The sequence below is a fragment of the Podarcis erhardii genome (genome assembly GCF_964252035.2).
Source record: "Podarcis erhardii genome assembly, chromosome: 4".
Lineage (NCBI taxonomy): Eukaryota > Metazoa > Chordata > Lepidosauria > Squamata > Lacertidae > Podarcis > Podarcis erhardii.
This window is the reverse complement of record NC_138508.1, coordinates 65,594,687-65,613,871: the sequence shown is the minus strand read 5'-3', so window position 1 is coordinate 65,613,871 and position 19,185 is coordinate 65,594,687. Positions and strand designations below refer to the sequence as shown.

General features: G+C 41.8%; 1 protein-coding gene across 1 annotated transcript in view; it reads left to right on the top strand.

Moving 5' to 3' along the window:
• The window catches only part of PTCHD1 (patched domain containing 1), a 51,142-nt gene continuing 31,957 nt past the window's right edge, over positions 1-19,185 (top strand). Inside the window, exon 1 of the mRNA XM_081859063.1 lies at positions 1-430. Coding sequence (XP_081715189.1) covers positions 2-430 — 429 coding nt within the window. The 5' untranslated portion in view covers position 1. The remainder of the gene's footprint in view (positions 431-19,185) is intronic.

The window sequence follows — 19,185 nt, the reverse complement described above, 5'->3', positions numbered from 1 at the left end:
GATGGTTTTGTCTGGGCTCTGGCAGAGCCTCCGATCCCGTCGCGCGCGCCTCGCCCTCCTGCGCTGCTTCTGCACTAGGATGTTGCGGCAGGTCTTGCACAGGGGGCTGAGAACGTCTTTCGCCAGACTCGGCCACTTCATCGCCAGCCACCCGGTCTTCTTCGCCTCCGCGCCCGTCCTCATCTCCATCTTGCTGGGCGCCAGCTTCAGCAGGTACCAGATCGAAGAGAGTGTCGAGCACCTGCTGGCGCCCAAGCACAGCCTGGCCAAGATCGAGAGGAACCTGGTCAACAGCCTCTTCCCCGTCAATCGGTCCAAGCACCGGCTCTACTCCGACCTGCATACTCCGGGCAGGTACGGAAGGGTCATCATCACCTCCTTCGTGAAGGCGAACATGCTGGACCAACACCACACCGAGCTGATCTTAAAGGTAATGTCCGAGCGAGAGTGTGTGTGTGTGTGTGTGTGTGTGTGTAGTGGAGGGGAGAGAGGCAGAGATGAATCGCCCCTCTCTCCTGCACCCCCACTCCTTGAATCGTGGTAGATTTGCTTCTAAATGTGAACAGATGTGTCTGCATCATATATTTATCTACGCGGCTGTGTCTCTCTGGGTAACTGTTCCTTGCCCTGAGAATGCAGCTGCCAAGTCACAGCCCTGCAACAGTTGGGTTGACTCCTGGTTGCAGAACAGAGTAGAGATTTCCTCTCATCTTGGGAGGTGGTGAGGAGGAGAGGAGGAGGAGGAGGTGGTGGTGGGGTGTGTGTGGAAGATTTTGTGAATGAAGGGATGACACTTTAAAAACATTCTGCCTGTATTATACACGGATTGTCCCACCACCACCTCTCCCCCCCCCTTCTTTCTATTGTGCAAGTTGAGGCAATGGCAGTTAGTTTTGCTGATCTGCAGTTGAACCTAAACTTCAAAATTTATTTAAGGGGATTTGTAAAAGTACCGGTTGTGGGCTGCTCTGGACTTAATTCCTATAGAACAATTTTTTAAAAAAACCCACAACCTTAGTATTGTAACAGCTCTTGGAAGTTTGTCAAAGCCAGGTGTTGTTTTGTTTGAAATCTATTTCTTTTATGGCATTCCACATGCTATTTTCATACACAGTTTCAAAATCAAAGGAAAGGCTATATTGTTTAAATGGCGTCACTCTATAGATGTTTGCTATGTAATATAATGCATGGTATTTCATTAGGTTTTACCTTCCTGGGTATAAGCGGTCCCACCTATTTCAGTAGTCTGCCGTAATTTGTCAGGAATAATTTCCGTGTCTGTATTACAATATATACTCCAATCATTTTGAGTACAGGTTTAGAATAAAAACGTGAGAAAGAGCTGCAGGTGAGTGGAAAGAAGAACAATATGATGAAGGGGAGGAAAACAAATTTCTGAAACATGGAGAATTGTTTTAGAGGTGTGGCTATGACTAGCCCCATACACGCTTTTCAGCATTAAACAACTGCACTGCATGTTTCCCTTGCCTCTTTTGGGAATTGCCAGACAGTGATTTTCTGGAAACAGAAAAAAATGTTGACAGGTCTTCAGAAGACACTGCAAAGTAATCTTAAATGTTTTGACCTTTAGAGTCTCTCTCCTCAACTGAGAAAATGCATATTCATAGAGATAGTCTTGCAAGTTCCACCAAACCATATGCTAAGCATTCCATGATAGAATAGAATCAGTAATACCAGCATTTATCTCACATTTAATTATTTGTATTTGAATATTGATATACTAGCCCAGAAATATCAAAAAGGTGATGTAGTTTGTGTCTTCCCATAGAAAATTTTCTGGCAAATAAGGAAACCATAGGGATGTCAATCCCTATTCCTTTATTCTCCCTGAGATACATTCTGTTATAAGTAGGCATAGGATTAGCATAGATGTTCTCCTGGTTTGCTAGCTCTAGAAAAGAGACACAAATGACTCTGAATCTTTTCCAAAACCTTTTTACGCATGACATTATCTATCAGTGCAACTTAGAACTGATAGTTATGTCAGAAAGATTGATAATTATATCAGTGTTCAGTTCAATCTAATTTATAATCAGACTTTGGCCACTGAATGTTTATTGTTCATTTAATGAGATGGTGGTAAACCACACACCACAGTCACTTTTGACACCATGGACTTTTGCAGTTAGCTAGAAGTCATTAGGCATGCCAAATGTTATCTGTTATTGAATAGTTGCCATCTATACATTGTGCAATGACCTCTGTTTTAACCGCTTCTCTTTGGGGCTGGTGCCATGTTCAGGTGAATGTGTGGTTAAGCCCTTGAAGGATCCTGGGAAGTTGGGTTTAAGCAATGAGAGACAGGACATGAAATTCTTGACATGTTGTGGTCATGTGACGTTGAATTGTTGAGCAGCAAAAGGAGGTAACAGGTAGAGGATTACAGGAACTTAAACTGTAATCCTAAACCCACTTTCTAGGGAGTAAGCCCCATTGGCTACAGTGGGATTTGCTTTAAAGCAAACATGCATGGGGTTTCACTACACGTCATCTGGTTCCCATAATGTTCCACCTTGTAGCTAAATTAAGAATTGTAGAATTGGAAGGGACTCCGAGGTTCATCTAGTCCAGCCCCCTGCAATGCAGGAATCTCAACACGCAGTCTCCCATCCAGTTTTAAACCATACTGGACCCTGCTTAGCTTTGCAAATGTTTTGGCAGTTTTATTAGATGTTTCATTGACTACCTAATAGGCAAAAGTATAACAGGGAGCTAATGGCTATAAGATTATTGAATGTATTGTTTTGTCTTTATTCCACCTATGTCTTCCTAGAAATGTTCTCTCCCCCTATTTTCCTTTCTCCTTTTTTCTCTCAAGATGGCCATGGCACTACTGGTGCAACCCATCAATCAAAATTATTATCTCGCCATCTTAGGAAGATCTCATGTTTGGAAAAGTCATCCCCACTTCTATAAGCAATATGAGGAAGGGTCAGGGTGGAACAACTGCTTCTCATGCAGAAGATTCTAGGTAGGGCTAAGAAGGACATTCTGGAGAACCACTGCCGGTCAATACTGATCTACGTGGACCTGGGATCTAACTTAGTATAAGGCAGCATCTTATGTTTGCTCCTAAGAACTAGATGAAGAATTAGTAATGTTTTGATACAAAGCAGTTGTGCCTAGCAATATGAGCATCCAGGAGTTGAGAGGCTGTTGATTGTTTGATTTGAGCACTGTTTCCTGTGGGTGGCTAATGGTCTTGGGACATAAGGGCAGGGCTATTTTTACAATAATGAGTCACCCTTAGAAGAGAAAGGGGAAAAAACCATGGAGATCAAACCAAGATCAGCGAGATTATATCATGGAGGAGAGGGCTATTGAAGCCTACCAGCCATGACAGCTCTGCTCTGCCAATACACTTGAAGGCAGCAATGCTTCTGAATACCAGTTGCTGGAAGCCACAGGAGGGGGAAAGGGCTCTTGTGCTCAAATCCTGCTTGCTGGCTTCTCACAGGCATCTGGTCGGCCACTGTGAGAAGAGGATGTTGGACTAGATGGGCTATTGGCCTGATCCAGCAGGCTCTTCCTATGTTCTTATCAGCAGCTGAAGGCTCTCCTAGCTTAAGATGGACCTCAGATGGTAGTGTTACATCTGCAGCTCATTCTTCACTGACAAGTAAATTTTAGCATGCCACACTCTCTGAATTGCTTGCTCATATTAGCAACTCTGGAATGAAGATGCTCTTTATATCTCAGACCCAGTTTGGACGCTGCTGATTTCTGCCTTTCTTTTTTAACAAGGATTTCTAAACAAACTCCTCATTCGCTGCTAAAAGATAAAATAAATGTGGGGGGGAAATAGGATTGCAGTGTATTTATTTTGTTCACTTTGGTTAATCATGTCTGTTTTAAAATTTCAATATAACCATAGAGCCAAGCTCCAGACTTCCACTTACAAGTATATTTGGGCTGCTGTTAACAGCTACTGCTTTGCAACTGGTTTCTAATTTTTGACAGGCAAAATGATTAGGAAAGACACCAGTGTTCTTTCCCAAATCTAGCAAGTTCCCTCGTTCCTGACAGAAGTCATCTACTAACTGAGAGGGGATTTTAAATGAGAAAACACAATCCTGTGTATGTCCCATCATGTTCAGTGGAGTTTACTCCTTAGTAAGTTTGTTTAGGATTGCAGTTTAAGCTGATACTGTCTTAACATAAAAAAAAAGAAACTCCCTGGACTTGGGTATAGTAATTTCCCAATGGCACTAGACTTTTGTCAAATATTTAGTGGCACTGAAAGCTGATAAAATGAAAACAGGAAAGCGAGACCTGTATGTTTCTACTCATTCACGAGTCCCATTGAGTTCAGTGAAACTTATTCCTAGATAAGTATGTATAGAATTGCAGCCTAAAATGTTTGTTTTATTTCAGGGCGCCTAGAAAATCAGTGCCTTTATCTTAGCCTAAAGAGATATTCTGGATAATGAAAAAAAACAGTGAAGTTATCTAAGGGGACCAAAAGAGGCACATTAAACCTTAGCTGTATACCAGTGTTTCTCATTGACAGTCCTCATTGACAATCCCGAAAATGCTTAGCAAAGCTGCCGTAGTGTATCTAGAGCAGGGCTAGGGAGCCCAGGACCCTCCAGATGTTGTTGAACTGCAATTTGCATCATCACTGAATATTGGTCATGCTTGCTTCAGTTGCTGCATTTGTTGGGCCCCCATCTTTGATGCAGATCAACAAGACACTTATTAACAAGTCATTTTCTGCTGGGACAGGTGACTATTGCATCATTTAGTCTTCTGAGAGTCTAGTGGGAGTATCTGTTTAGGATTAGGGTGATTTCTTGCTTGACTGGAGGCTAGTACAATTCATGAAGGGCAAGGAGCCAAGATTGAAGTCTACATATGGGAAGTTAATTTCTTTCATGTAGGTTTATAATGTAAAAGATGGTGAAGTCACACTTGCACACTACATGAGTTTCTCCCAATAAGAGTAAGAAACATTTGGTATTTGACATTTGAAAATAGCCTGAAGCACACAAAAAGCAGGGGAATTATGCTTGCACAAAATCCCTACATGAATATGGCCCATTGGCTTGCCAGATCTTATAGAGGCATCTCTCCTACAATCTAGCTTGGAAGGCAAATCACAGGGCCTATATATCTACCTCAAAGAGCTAGGGCTGATATTGAAAGGTTGTGAAGAACAAACTATTAAATGTGGCCTTTTCTTCTGACAATTAAAAGCTTCCCTTACTTCCACTAGTACCACACATTTCCTTTGACTTCTTTATTTTAAAAAGCACCTTTGTTGAGGTTTTCACACATTTAAATTATCTCCTTTTAAACCAACTAATCCATAAATCAGCTAAAATATTTTAAACAGTAAGTAACAGATTAAAACTTTAAAATAGTTTCTAAATGCATACATTTCAACAGGATGCTACAAAACTGGTTTTGAGCTCAATTGGATATAATGGCACTATATTCCATCTTTTCATGAAAAACGCATTCACCTGTCCTGTCAGAATTGGGAGGCAAACCATTATACATTTTTGGTTCAGGACCCATTACGAAGTCCTTTTTATTATTATTTGGTTCCACTGAAGTTCAGTACAGGGTGATATGGCAAACTGACCTAGCGAGTTCCATTCCAGTTCTAGTTCATATAATTGTGCTACTAATCTTAATCCTAATCTTAATCTAAGATGGCTAAACATACCAGAAAGAAATGCCTACAGTACATACAGAAGGTTGTAATGTAAAAAGGAGAGAGAGAGAGGACTGGGGTTGATCTGGGGTTATATTACATGACATTAAAATATATAATTCGATGACAATTTTTTAAAAAACAACAACAAAAAACTTGCACACATACCATTCATCTCCATTCAGCAAACTTTCCCCCAGTACCTTAGATGTACTTTAGGGTGGTCACATATACATTGCCAAAAAGAGGACACAGATCTCTATATGACAATTTGTATGTAGCAATGCAAAATTGGAAATCTGCTAAACAGAAATACAATACATCCCACCATAGTAGGGGAGGCCTGTGACCAGATGACCTCTGCACCTGCTCTCCTATTTAGGCATCACACCAAACCAGAATGGCTTATCTGCTTTAATGTTCTGTTTTGCTCAGTGCTCTCATCTCCTGGTGCAACAGCCTCCCTACACGTATATAAATAATGGTTGTCAATTCAGACATGAAGCCAAATAAAGGGAAGGGCTGCAGATCAATGGCAAAGCATCTGCTTTGCATTCAGAATGTCTCAGCTTCAATCTTTGGCATCTCCAGGAATGTTACCTCTCTGAAACCCTGGTGAGCTGTTGCCAATTAGCATAGACTCGAACTAGATGGACCAGCAGTATGGGTGGTACCAGGCAGGGGCAGTGAGGCTCACGCCCCCACAAGAAAAAACCTTTTGCCTCCCATTGCTGGACTCCGATTAGCATCTACTGTTATTTTTCTCTCAGAGATGCTAACATGTGTGACATAACTTGCCCATCATGAAATATACTTTGCCCCATCTGTCCTGCCCTCCCTCCAAAAAAACTTTTTTTCTGGTGCCATCACTGGCCAGCAGTATAATATAGCCTGCTATATTCCTATGTTTCAGGAAGCTTCATTATGGTTTAGTAACTGCAGTGATGTCCCAGCTGGAAAACCAGTTTGCAACTGAACAGCTACCATGCTGACAGAAATCGTTCAATGCTTCGCATACACATAACACCCACGGGCTCGCCCTGGTTTACACACCTACCTTTATGACTTTCCGTAAATTCTGCCCAGGTCCTAATGGGCAGCAGGAATATGTGCACCATGACATAACTGGGAAAATCTCTTGGATCTGATGCAGGGGCTGTGCTTCCCCACTCAAAGTGCTATCCTAGGCTGAGCTGGCACCACCATTAAGCCAAGTGAGGCAGCCCTCTGGAGCTTTCCTCCACCCACCTCCCCTTCTGGAGGATAAAGCAGTCTGTGTGCGTACCACACAGACTGTTATGCACTCCTAAGCTAACCTGCTACTGCCCTTGAGTATTGTGGAGGATGCTGTCCCATTATAGCAGAATTGAACTCTATTTCAGCTGCCAGTCCACTCAGCTTCTATATGTGGAATGGGGGATGGTACCATCTTGCCCTTTGATTCAGACAGCAAAATTTCTTGGCCTGGCACTGAACCTAGGCAATTAGCTATGATTACCTGCTTAAGTGAAAAAATATGTAAATAAGCTATGGTATTTTTTTCCAGAAGACAACCCCTGCTATATACATGTGTAAAATACCCTATAAATGCATAAGGAAATATTATCCATACCTTATACCATGCTAAAATAAAATCAATGTTGATGGAATCCTTTCAGTATCCTGTCTCATGAGCTGGCTTTGCAACTCCCAGTGTAGATTTTATCAACTCTTGACATTCTGAAATCATGTATCATTCCCTAGAAATCACGCTAGAGTTAGAAATCATGAGAGTGGAATATCTTCTTGGCCTTTTGCCTAAGATCAAGTGTAGAAAATCATGAGATTGAACAGGTTGCACTGAGATTTGGGAAAGGATATCATCAATATAATGATGACCAAGCTCTTTTTCTTCTTTTCAGCAGAACCAAGTCAGGTGGTAAGGCCCTAAATAGGTGCCTGATGCCACTGACAGATCAGGCAATGGACTACAGCGGACTGGGTTCACTGAAGATCAATTGAGATGAGACAGAGATATTGAGGGTGGGAGCCCTAATTTATATTGGGAGTCAGTGAATACTTTGTTCTGAATGGAGTTAAACACCTTCCTGAAGGATCAGGTGTGAAACATAATGTTTCTGCTCTTGTCATGCTTTGTTTTGAAATCAAGAATGCTAGAAAATTATTTTTTGTTTCAATGAAAAATCTGATTCCCCAAGCTAAGGCATTAAGTGCAATATCATTGTGGAATGAGCCATAAACATCTCAGAACTGCATGACAAAGGACATGGTTAATGCAAAGCATCTTTTTTGTAAGAAAGAATTATATATGGGCCACTGGTTTCATTAAAACAGCTTTTGATGAGAAATGAGACCTTATCTCATGGCATTTTCACCATGGAAGTATGGTCAACATTTTTGGATAACTGTAGTCCATATTTAAGTACTAGATGGACAGCTGAAAAGATATAGCCTGTCCTTGAAGTAGAAGGTTTCCTTTTTTCTCTTTGCTGTAAAATAGAACTGCTGGGGCACGAAATGCCCCTCATCCTATCCAGATGTGGAAATGGTAAATCACAAAGAAAGCCCAGTTATGGTGCAAATGGATCACCCTGTAAATATAAAATCTGAGTGATATTGAATTGGATGGCAACTAGTGGCAAGTGTTTTCCTGCCTTTTCAGTAATGTATAAATTAGCCTCAGAAACCATAGAATAGATATGGTGAGACAATCATCAGATGGTGGAGCACCATTAACAAAGGGATAAGTTTCTGACTCACCCAGACGGCTGTGTCAACCCACCCTTGCAGTCCTATAAATGTGTTTAGGATAGTGATGCTTCTTTCACACTCAATTGACATAAATAAATTGCATTGCACTGCATATGAGCATCATGTAGTGATTGGCCTATATGCTATGAATCATGCAGGGGAAACCGATAGTATGTAGAACACCATAGGCTCCAGCTCCTAGGGGCCAAAGCACTTTCACTTCTCCCCAATATATTTTTTGAGGGGGCTGGGCCCCCTCAGTGTTCAGAGGGTGTTCAACTCCGTCCCCTCGCTTCTTGCAACGCCACACACATGATGTCAGGACATCACGTCTGGGCCCCACTATCTTCATTAGAAGTTGGCTCCTCTGTAGAACATGCAGATTTTGAGTATTATTCTATCTAGCTCAGTATTGTCTTCTAGCTGGCAGTATTCACCACCCTTTTTTGGAGATGGCAGGGATTCTGTTATCATTACATATTCAATTTGTTAGCAAATTGCAGGGCAAGCTCTAGGCTACTTACAACTAACTTTAAAACATACATAAATGTTAAAGCTAGCAACCATACATAAACATAGAAATTTAAAGTGGAGGTTGATCCATCAGAGTAAATGGATCTACCCAGTCCTGCATGCCTATGTTTAGAATTTTTAAAAACTGGATTGTTTTAGCACTTTGGTGTTTGCTACCCAGGGCTCCTTTAGGAGGAAGGGTGGGATAGAAATTTAATAAGCTCACCATGCCAGGCAATTGTATATATGCTTGAAGGAATGTCCAAAATATGCTAAATATCAACACACATATAAGAGTACTGAGAATCCCATATGAATGTTGTAGATTGCCAAAAATAGGTATGTTTTTACAGTTCTCAGCTGTATGGCAACAATCATATTTAGGGGGTGGTCAACACTTACCGGTGTAACTGCAAGGTTTCAGGCATTCAACAAAGTCATCTGTGCTTGTCAGTATTAGCGTGTAAATGTTAACTTTAATCTGATTTTGAATATTCACAATGTATTGTATATCCATCACTAATTCTGGCAGTGAACTTGAGTGGCTGAGTGCCTATTAAGTTGGAAGTGAAACAGCCCCAACCGAAACAAAATACTGGGGACTCTCTAAGTGTGACGGTAATTGAGTTTGCAATTAAAAAGAAAAGATGCCCCTTAAAAATAAAAAAAAAGCCTGACAAGGCCCTGTGACCCTCTAAGGAATGTTGAGGTAACAGATTTGGGAGTGGAGAAACTGGATGGGGGGGAGAGAACAGGGAATTGCCCTGCTTAACCCCCTAACCGCTGATAATAAGAGATGCAAGCTGTGACTTTTTTATATGTATAAAAAAAACCACCATCCTTTCTCTGTAGCAAGCAGAGATGTTTCAAGAAGAATAAAGAAAGCCTTTTTCCCTTTCCCAGTCTCAAAATTACCATTTCTCTATACAGCTATAAATGCTGAGATTCCCAGGCTGGCAGACTGCCCCAAATCTGAGTCCTCTAGCATGATATAGCACAGCAGGGGATTGCCTCAGAGAGGTAGGATGGAATAAAGGGTCCTTTTTTTCTTCCCCCTCCTCCTGGAACTGGAAACACATCCAAACCTAAACAAACTACAAGCACAATTTGCAGAGACCTGAATTCCAAAGGGTGGGGATATGCTGCATTTTTTATTGCTGGTCCCTGTTGTACGTAATAAGATTTGTGCTAAGTCACTATTAGCATCATCAGTGTTTTCCCCCCTCCCTTGGGCTTCACTGTTCCAGCTCCCTCACAGAAAGAAGCTAAACAACCCCCCTTTAATATGTTCTCCGTACTTTGCCAGCCACCAATGAGGCTCCTGAAAGCCAGGAGGAAGTCACTAGCCTAAGTGACCTCCTTGAACTCAGGTGCTGACGAACTCACTAGGGCAGAATCCCCAAAATAGATTTTGTTTTTGAAACAGCCTCTTAAGATTTGTCTTCTGGGATGCCTGCCACTGACATTTGCAACATTTCTCCCCCATCAAAGCTCCGAGGAGATAATTTTTCTCTTTAATGAGAGACCCTGAGGTTCTCCTGCAACAACTCTTGTATAATGACATGGCTCCAGGGGTGTGTGGCTTCGTAAAGAAAAATGCCTCCTTGCCAAAAGAGTTTTTAACCCTACCTACGTGCAGCACCCTCCCTCGTTCTTCTAACCACAGGTTGCTCTTTGTCCTTGGCCTCAAAGTCAATCTGTAAACAACAGAGGACAGAATTTATAGTTCCGCGGTAGTGTCACAAGTGTCAGGCTGTCATATCGGCAACGTTTCTCTATTTTTGTCAGATTACTCACTCTGCTGGAACAAAATATATCCATCACGCTAATTTTATATGGCGAGCTATTTATTGCCACATGTCTAGTGACACAGCATAATTTAGAGTAACAATGTACCATATTTCCAAACAAAACACCACGTACAATGTTCTGAAAAGAGAAGCAAAAGAGAGAGAGAAATCAAATTGAAATGTTTTTGAAGCGGTCGAGGACAGACACACACTGCAGGGTTGAGGATGGGCAGGCTGTTGTAAGAAACGCAGAAAATATCTATTTCACTACTGCCCCGTTTGGGATTAGTTTTATATAAACCAAGTAATCCCAATGTCCTTAATTCCAGATGAAGGCTAATTTTGGAATGCCTACTAAGATATAGCTATGCCATTTATTATCAATTGCAAACTCAATTCCTGTGGTGATGTGTTGGCTCCAGGTTGTTGTTGGGGTTTTGTGGGGGGGTGTTCCTTGGCCCCCTCCCCTCTGCATTGCAATTATCTGGTTGCTTTTTCTCTGCTTGCGGAGGAAAAAGGCAGACAAATCAGCTGGCTGTGGCAGCTTTTGTTCCTGTTGCTCATTCCTGTTTCTTGCTGATGCTCTCTCCTGGGCCAGAGGACGAAAGCAGGGTGTGTGTTTGGCAAAAGCAGAGCAAAAGCAGGGGCAAGGGGCTCCGGGGGTCAGCACAAGTGTGGGCCTCAGCAAGTGCCCAGCAGTGCCAGCCCCTGACTCCAGTCCTCTGGTTGTATGTGAAGCAGTTCTATGAAGCATGTTTAGAGTGCTTTCCCCTGGCCGTAGATCATCTCCTCACTATAGGTGTGCATCTTTATTTTTTAAATGCTTGTGTTTCCTTTGAGCCAACAGGTGAAAAAAAATGGTTTCAGGATACAGAGAAGAGTGACTGAGGTAGTGAGCACCCAGCTCCCATTAAAATCAGTGGGAGTGTTTCCTGTTGTTCTGAGTCAGGAGTGGATTAGTTGAAATCTGCTTTGGGCTCAGGTTTTGCTGATGAACTTTCAGCTTCAGCTACAGAAACCTCTTTTTGTGTTAGGCAGCTTAGTCTCATCAGGGTTTGGGGGTGTTGCTGTTGTTTTACATGGTGGGTTAATTTTATTTCTTTTATTTTTTGGCCATAGATTTGATCTTAGCACCACATTGTGCAACCAGGTTTACAGGATTTCAGGGATTATGTAACTGTGCAAAGGGATGCTCCTGACCTCCCATCGGAGCAAATACATGCAATATGTTTACTTAAAAGGAACAGCATAGACTTCAATACTCTTTGTGTTTTGTTTGGATAATTTTTTTTAAAGCATATTGTACCTTTGTGTATTGTGCTTTGACATTTGTGAATGCAATCAGATCGTTTCCCTTTTATGTTTTGAAGGATCTTGTTAATGGGACTGGGGAGAATCAAAATGATGTTCTTCCCCCCTTTTTATCTGCAGACTCCCCACTGTTCCCTATTTGTCTTTAGCCTTTGCTGTGTTCTTTCAAATAAGCACCCTATAGCAGAGCCTTGAGAAGGACCGTGCCATCAGCAGTATAATAAAAACAACTAGGGACAGAGTCTTCTCTTCCAAGCAGAGACCGAGAGAAACTGGTCCAGTTGTCTATTTACAGTGCTATTTACACCAAACCATCTTTTCCTTACTCCCCAAAGCAACTTTTCGTGTTTGTTAAGAGAAGAGTATACAACTATATTCAATGTATATGCATGTGACACTTTTTAAAAAGGTGGATCATGCTCCTGGGGCATCCTTCTCCAACCTGGTGACCTGCAGATGCTTTAGACTACAACTCCCATCAGTCCCATCTGGCTTTACCAATGGTTAAGGATGATGAATGCTATAGTCCCACAATATCTGAAGGACCCCATGTTGAGAAAGGCTGTCCTGGAGCGCAGTGGGGTGGGGCAAAGTAGACTACTGAAACACTGTTTGATTTGCTGACCAGGACAGCTGTCAAATGCATTGTGATGGAGTTAGAGAAGTAGAGGTGGAAGTGGGAGGTGGGGAGATGTATCAAAATCTGTTGGTAGGAGCACAATTGTTACAAGCTCATCAACTTTATCTGGTCTATCAGGCGAACTGGCGTGAATTCATCTGGTGTTATGGACATTTCTAAGGCCTTTTCATAAACAAACAGTTATTATCATTGTTGTTGTTGTTAATAATAATAATAATAATTATATCCCGCCCATTTGGCTGGATTTTCCCAGCAACTCTGGATGGCTTCCAACAAAAGATTAAAATTTCAGTCCAACATCAGTCATTAAAAACTTCCCTAAACAGGGCTGCCTTCATATGTCTTCTAAAAGTCAGATAGTTGTTTATCTCTTTGACATCTGATGGGAGGGCATTCCACAGGGAGGGCGCCACTACCGAGAAGGCCCTCTGCCTGCTTCCCTGTAACTTCGCTTCTTTTAGCGAGGGAACCACCAGAAGGCCCTCGACGCTGGACCTCAGTGTCCGGGCAGAATGATGGGGGTGGAGACGCTCCTTCAGGTATACTGCACCGAGGCCGTTTATTAATTAAATTTATGTACTACTCATCATCTAAAGATCTCAAGGTGGTTCACAACACAGTAGTACAGGATAAAAGCACAAAATAGATAGTTATGCAAAAACAAAACATACATAAGCATACCCTTGGAATTGTTATTGCTATAGGGGCATATATATGAAAAAGCATTATGTCAGAAATGGAGTCATCTGCATGAATTTTTCAGGAAGTGCTGGCCAGCAGGAGGAAACAGGGATAGGGTAGGTACCTTTTTACGGGTGTGTGCAGAGACACAGGTGATTGTAGGGATGGTGGCTGGAGTTCAGTAGACCTAGTGGGATTACTAAGAGGGCACGTGAGCATGGCCAATGAGAGGGCATAGGGGTGTGGCAAAGTTCTGGTTCCCACCACCCTCTGCTGTTCCCTTGCAAAGATGCTATGGACACTTAAGCATCACTGTTTTACAAATACTTAGCCTCTAACTAAACTGAAATAAATATCTTAGTTTGTTTCCCAAGGGGTCCCTGCTGTCACAAATGTTTCTCCACTGGGATAATGGTTGTGTTCTTTTTGACCTGTTCTGGTTCTCTCCCTGCCCTCCTGCTTTGCAAAGAAACAGCAGACACTTAAACATTGCAGTTATATTAGCACCTACCGGTAAGTGTCTCTCTTGGGTCCGAAGGGGTCTCTGTTGCCATAATTTCTAGTGTGGATTCATACCACAATAACTGTACAGTATATTGTACATAAAGGAAACCTACAGGACTGTTAACAAGGTATCCCATATAGATTTTTTATTTATATTTATATATTTTTGAAAAATAAACAATAATTCAACAACAATTCAAATTTAGCAGTCAATCAGTCAGCCTAGGACTCTCCTTCAGCCACCAAAGGAAGCATTTTAAAGCAATATCAGGGAGGCAAACAATATCTTGAACTCATCAGTTTTAAGTAACTAGCAACCGTAAGTGCATATATAAATTCTGCTTCTGTTTGCTACAGAAACATATTTATGGGGTTACCAACTTCTGATAAAAATACACATTTGTAGTCTTTATTCATTTATACGAAGGATTTTTATCCCATTCTTCAGCTGAAAAAGACTCCCAGAGTAGCTTAACGTGATCAGTAACAAGATAGTCCTTGCCCTCAGGCTTACAATCTAAAAGTTACAACACAAAAGGAAAGGGAATTTTATTTTTTGGGTGGGGGATGGCCTTTGCAAAATATATTTTGTGAAATTGTTAGGGAAGCAATGTTTAATCAATTCACCAATTTGATTCATCAGTTAAAATTATTAATTCACTAAAATGGGAGCCCCTATTAATGACAGGTTTTTAAATACATGGTTTTTAATACCAATTCTTACAGGTACTGCAGGAGGCAAATGCCATTTTAAAAGAGATACTGATTGATTGATTGATTGATTGATTGACTGAAAGAGAACATGACTACATTATGTAACGCAAAGGAACATATAATTATTGCTTCAGAAGCATTGTTATTATCCATACGCAAGCTTATGAAACCAATGATTGATTTAAATCCATATGATTAAAGACATTTTAACCAGTTAATCAGGTTACAACCCTATAAACTGAGTCACTGTGCTGTGGTCTAATATTGGTAGATGCAGGCTCAAATCTCTACTCAGCCATGAACCTTACTAGGTATAATCTTTGGCCATTCTGCCTATCCTATCTCATATGGTTGTGAGGATAAAAAAGAGAAGGGGTGGAACCATGATTTCTCCCTCAGCTCCTTGAAGAAAAGATGGGATATAAAATGTAGTAAATAAAATGGGTGATGTCACAATACTTTGTGCGATGTTATAGTCTGATTGCATTCTCAATTTTCTGTCTCCCTTGGACACTCAACCTCCAAGCTGAGCACTTAGAAGATAAAATATTGCTCTCCTCTTCCCATTCAGCACAGAAGTGGCAGATTATCCTTACAACTGAGACGTGTATTGTCCTTGTTTGAAACAATGGGATAGCACCATGTAGACCTTATTTTTCTTTACACTGGAATGAAAAACAATCTTAGGGAAAGAATGAAGAGATTCCCACAAAAGCAAACCTCATCTAGCCTAAGAAATATGTGGAGTAAATAAAGTTGGTGGAGAGATGAGATTTTGTAAGATTACTAATGCCCTTATTTATCCTTTGGCTCATGCCCGGTTCATGCCTACTGCTAGTAGCAGATGACTCATTCCTATAGCAAGACCCTGCACTGCTGCGGTAAATATCTGAATACAGGTGCTACACAGATGGGGCCAGAAAATAATCAGAAGAAAAGAACATGTTTCACTCCCATAGTTCCTGCATCCAGCCTGTGGGATCTTGCCATGGAGAAGCACCACATATAATCACAGGCTCCAGTCTGATCTCAGTTTCTGTGAATCAATCCCCACTTCTTTTTCCGATGTATATTTTACAAATGCACATTTTAGAGATAATTTAGCATGAATTAGATAACAGCTTTAAGCATCATTTTGCTAAGGCAATGTGAGTTTTTATTTTATTTTTATTTTAAAAACCCAGTTATGCAAATGTCGGTGTGAGTTGACTAATGTATTTGCCAGACTCTTGAGGCTCGCAGCTGTCATTTTAAAGAAAGATGCTCCTTAGGTAAACTTTCCTAGTGCCGGGGGCAACATTAGCACCTGTCATCTGTGGGCATATGTGAGAGCCTACTATTGATGTCTGCCTTGGGACACCCTTTGAAGAATATCTGTACCCCAAGGGGTTCATATAACCCACCCAGGGAATCCATGGCACCATTGACATTAAAAAAACAACAACCTAACATAGATATACCAAAACTTTCAAAAAGTAGGGAGTTCATGGCTTGGCTTTTGAAAAACAGTACTTAGCTCATTGGGAACCACCACTGTTAAAAGTCCCTAAGGTTAGGGGCACTGTGGAACATTTAAGAAGGGGCTAGAGCCAGCTGCCCATTGTTGCTTAGTGCTCTGCCACTGCAGCCAGAGAAGCCCACCAATGCCCAGTGGCAGGAAGAGGCCCAGAGAACACTTTGCCCAAGGCCCTCTCAAACCTGGAAGTGGCCCTGTCTGCTTGTAAGACTAGACAGCAGGCCTTTCTCTCACTGCCCTGGATTAATTTAGTGCAGAAGTAGCCAATGTGGTGCCCCCCTCCAATGATGCTGGACTACAACTCCCACAAATGCTGGCTCTTGGTCATGCTGGCTGAGGCTGATGGAAGCTGGAGTCCAAAACATCTGGAGGGGGCCACATTGGGTATCCCTGATGTAGTTACTGTTAGTATTTTACGCCTCCGATGATGCAGATAGGATTGGTGTAAATCACATGCCTGTCTGGGAAAAGAATGTGAGAACGGAAGACAGACTTATCTCTTCCGCTGTATGTACTATTGTACCATACTTTTGCTTTTACTTGTGTCTGCTTTCCCTCTCAGAGCTGGAGAGAGAGGACGCCATAATTCCTTTCTCTGTACAGTGGTACCTTGGGTTAAGAACTTAATTCGTTCTGGAGGTCTGTTCTTATCCTGAAATTGTTCTTAACCTGAGGTAACACTTTAGCTAATGGGGCCTCCCGCTGCTGCCGCCGTGCAATTTCTGTTCTCATCCTGAAGCAAAGTTCTTAACCCAAGGTACTATTTCTGGGTTAGCGGAGTCTGTAACCTGAAGTGTTTGTAACCTGAAGCATCTGTAACCTGAGGTACCACTGTACTTAGTGTATAAATAAATATATCATAGATTAGCTCTACGATGTCTCACGCTTCTTGCTGTGTTATGCTAGAAGATTAGTGTGCATATATCATTTGATATATGTCGCTGAAGCGCACTGGAGAAGAAGGGAAATGCCTTTTCCAGAGCTGTGCACACCGGAGGGCGCTCAGTGTTCGGGGGCTGCAGGGGCACCCCAGGGCGTTTTCCAACAGTTACTCTGACAGCAGCGTATATTGAGAAGACAGGGGTTCTACTCTAGGGCAGTTTGCCCAAGTTTGGAGCAGGTGGAAGTGTCAGGCTTGGAAAGCAACACTGCTCCTCCCAACTTTATATCCAACTAGGAACTCTGGGCTAAAAAAGGTTTTTCTGCGAGGACTGGGACCATTTTCAGATTCTGAGCAAGGCTGCACAGTAAAGGCTTATACAAAGTGATGCATTTCCCCCTCCCAAATCTATGTTAATCTGTGCCAGTTAATTATCCTGGAGTGCACTTTCAATCACTAACACCTATTAGTGTCACCACTCCTGTGGATGAAAGATAAATGAGAAGAAATGAATGATATATATTTAATAGATTCAAATGTTTGGTGAAAATTATCTAGCCTAGGGTGAGTTCTGGTGGCCTTCAGTCTGTAACTAAGCTTGGATGATGATGATGATGATGATGATGATGATGATGATCATGATCATGATCATGATCATAATTATTATGATTATTACTCTCATCTGTAACAGGGTTGGTCTTTAACCAGGATATACCAAACCATATTTTGATACTCCACATGTTTGCAAGTCTTAAACCATGAGGATTGGTGTGTTTTTTTCCATACACTGAAGCAGACCCCTCCTCATTAGACACCTTCACAAAGCTTTCATTATTTCCATCTACCTCACCCTGCTTTACCCTTAAAATCCTCTGCAGTACAAACACCATTCTGTTCCTGCATGCTGCCATTTCTGTATTTTCTCCCCTGTATTGTGTCAATTAAGTAGCAGCTACTTGGAGAGAATACTTTTAAAGGAGCCACATGATAGTAGCAGAATGGACGAGTTCTCAGATCATCTCTGCCTCAGCAGACGTTCCACTCACAATAGAGGCACAGGTGTGATTATAGTAGGACAGCATCCCATTCAACTTTAGCAGAGAGAGGGAGATAACTAGGTCTATTCCTCCATTTTTTCTCTCGTAGATATCCATGTCAAAATCCCATTTTTAGAAAAATTAAAAATAGTTTACAGAGTTGCAATCATGCATTAATGCATACGCTTTATTACTCATCGAAATTCTAGTACTCCCGGGACATCTATATGTAGATTGCCCTCCTCTGAAGTGCATTTGGTATTTTCCTTCAAGGAGCGGAGATTGCCCTCCTCTGAAGTGCATTTGGTCTTTTCCTTCAAGGTGCAGAGCTGGAATCACTCATTCTGACTCTGTCCACTGAAATCATGACATTGGAATGGATCCACCTTCTGTGAATTATTTCAGGCAGTGATTAGTAATCTAACCTTCTTTCGTATCATTTGAGCTGTATTTCCAGGTGAGTTTAGGAGTGGGGGGTGGAGAGCAAGCAAGTTGGGACACAATGTTGTTGTTGTTGTTGTTTAGTCGTTTAATCGTGTCTGACTGTTCGTGACTCCATGGACCACAGCACGCCAGACACTCCTGTCTTCCACTGCCTCTCGCAGTTTGGTCAAACTCATGCTGGTAGCTTCGAGAACACTATCCAACCATCTCGTCCTCTGTCGTCCCCTTCTCCTTGTGATCTTTCCCAACATCAGGGTCTTTTCCAAGGAGTCTTCTCTTCTCATGAGGTGGCCACAGTATTGGAGTCTCAGCTTCACAATCTGTCCTTCCGGTGAGCACTCAGGGCTGATTTCCTTCAGAATGGAGAGGTTTGATCTTCTTGCAGTCCATGGGACTCTCAAGAGTCTCCTCCAGCACCAGAATTCAAAAGCATCAATTCTTCGTCAACCAGCCTTCTTTATGGTCCAGCTTTCACTTCCATACATCACTACTGGGAAAACCATACATTTTACTATACGGACCTTTGTTGGCAAGGTGATGTCTCTACTTTTTATGATGCTAAATAAAAAAATTCCTTCCAGTAGCACCTTAAAGACCAACTAAGTTAGTTCTAGGTATGAGCTTTCGTGTGCATGCACACTTCTTCAGATACCATGATGCTGTCTAGGTATCTGAAGAATTGGTTTGTCATTGCTTTTCTCCCAAGAAGCAGGCGTCTTTTAAT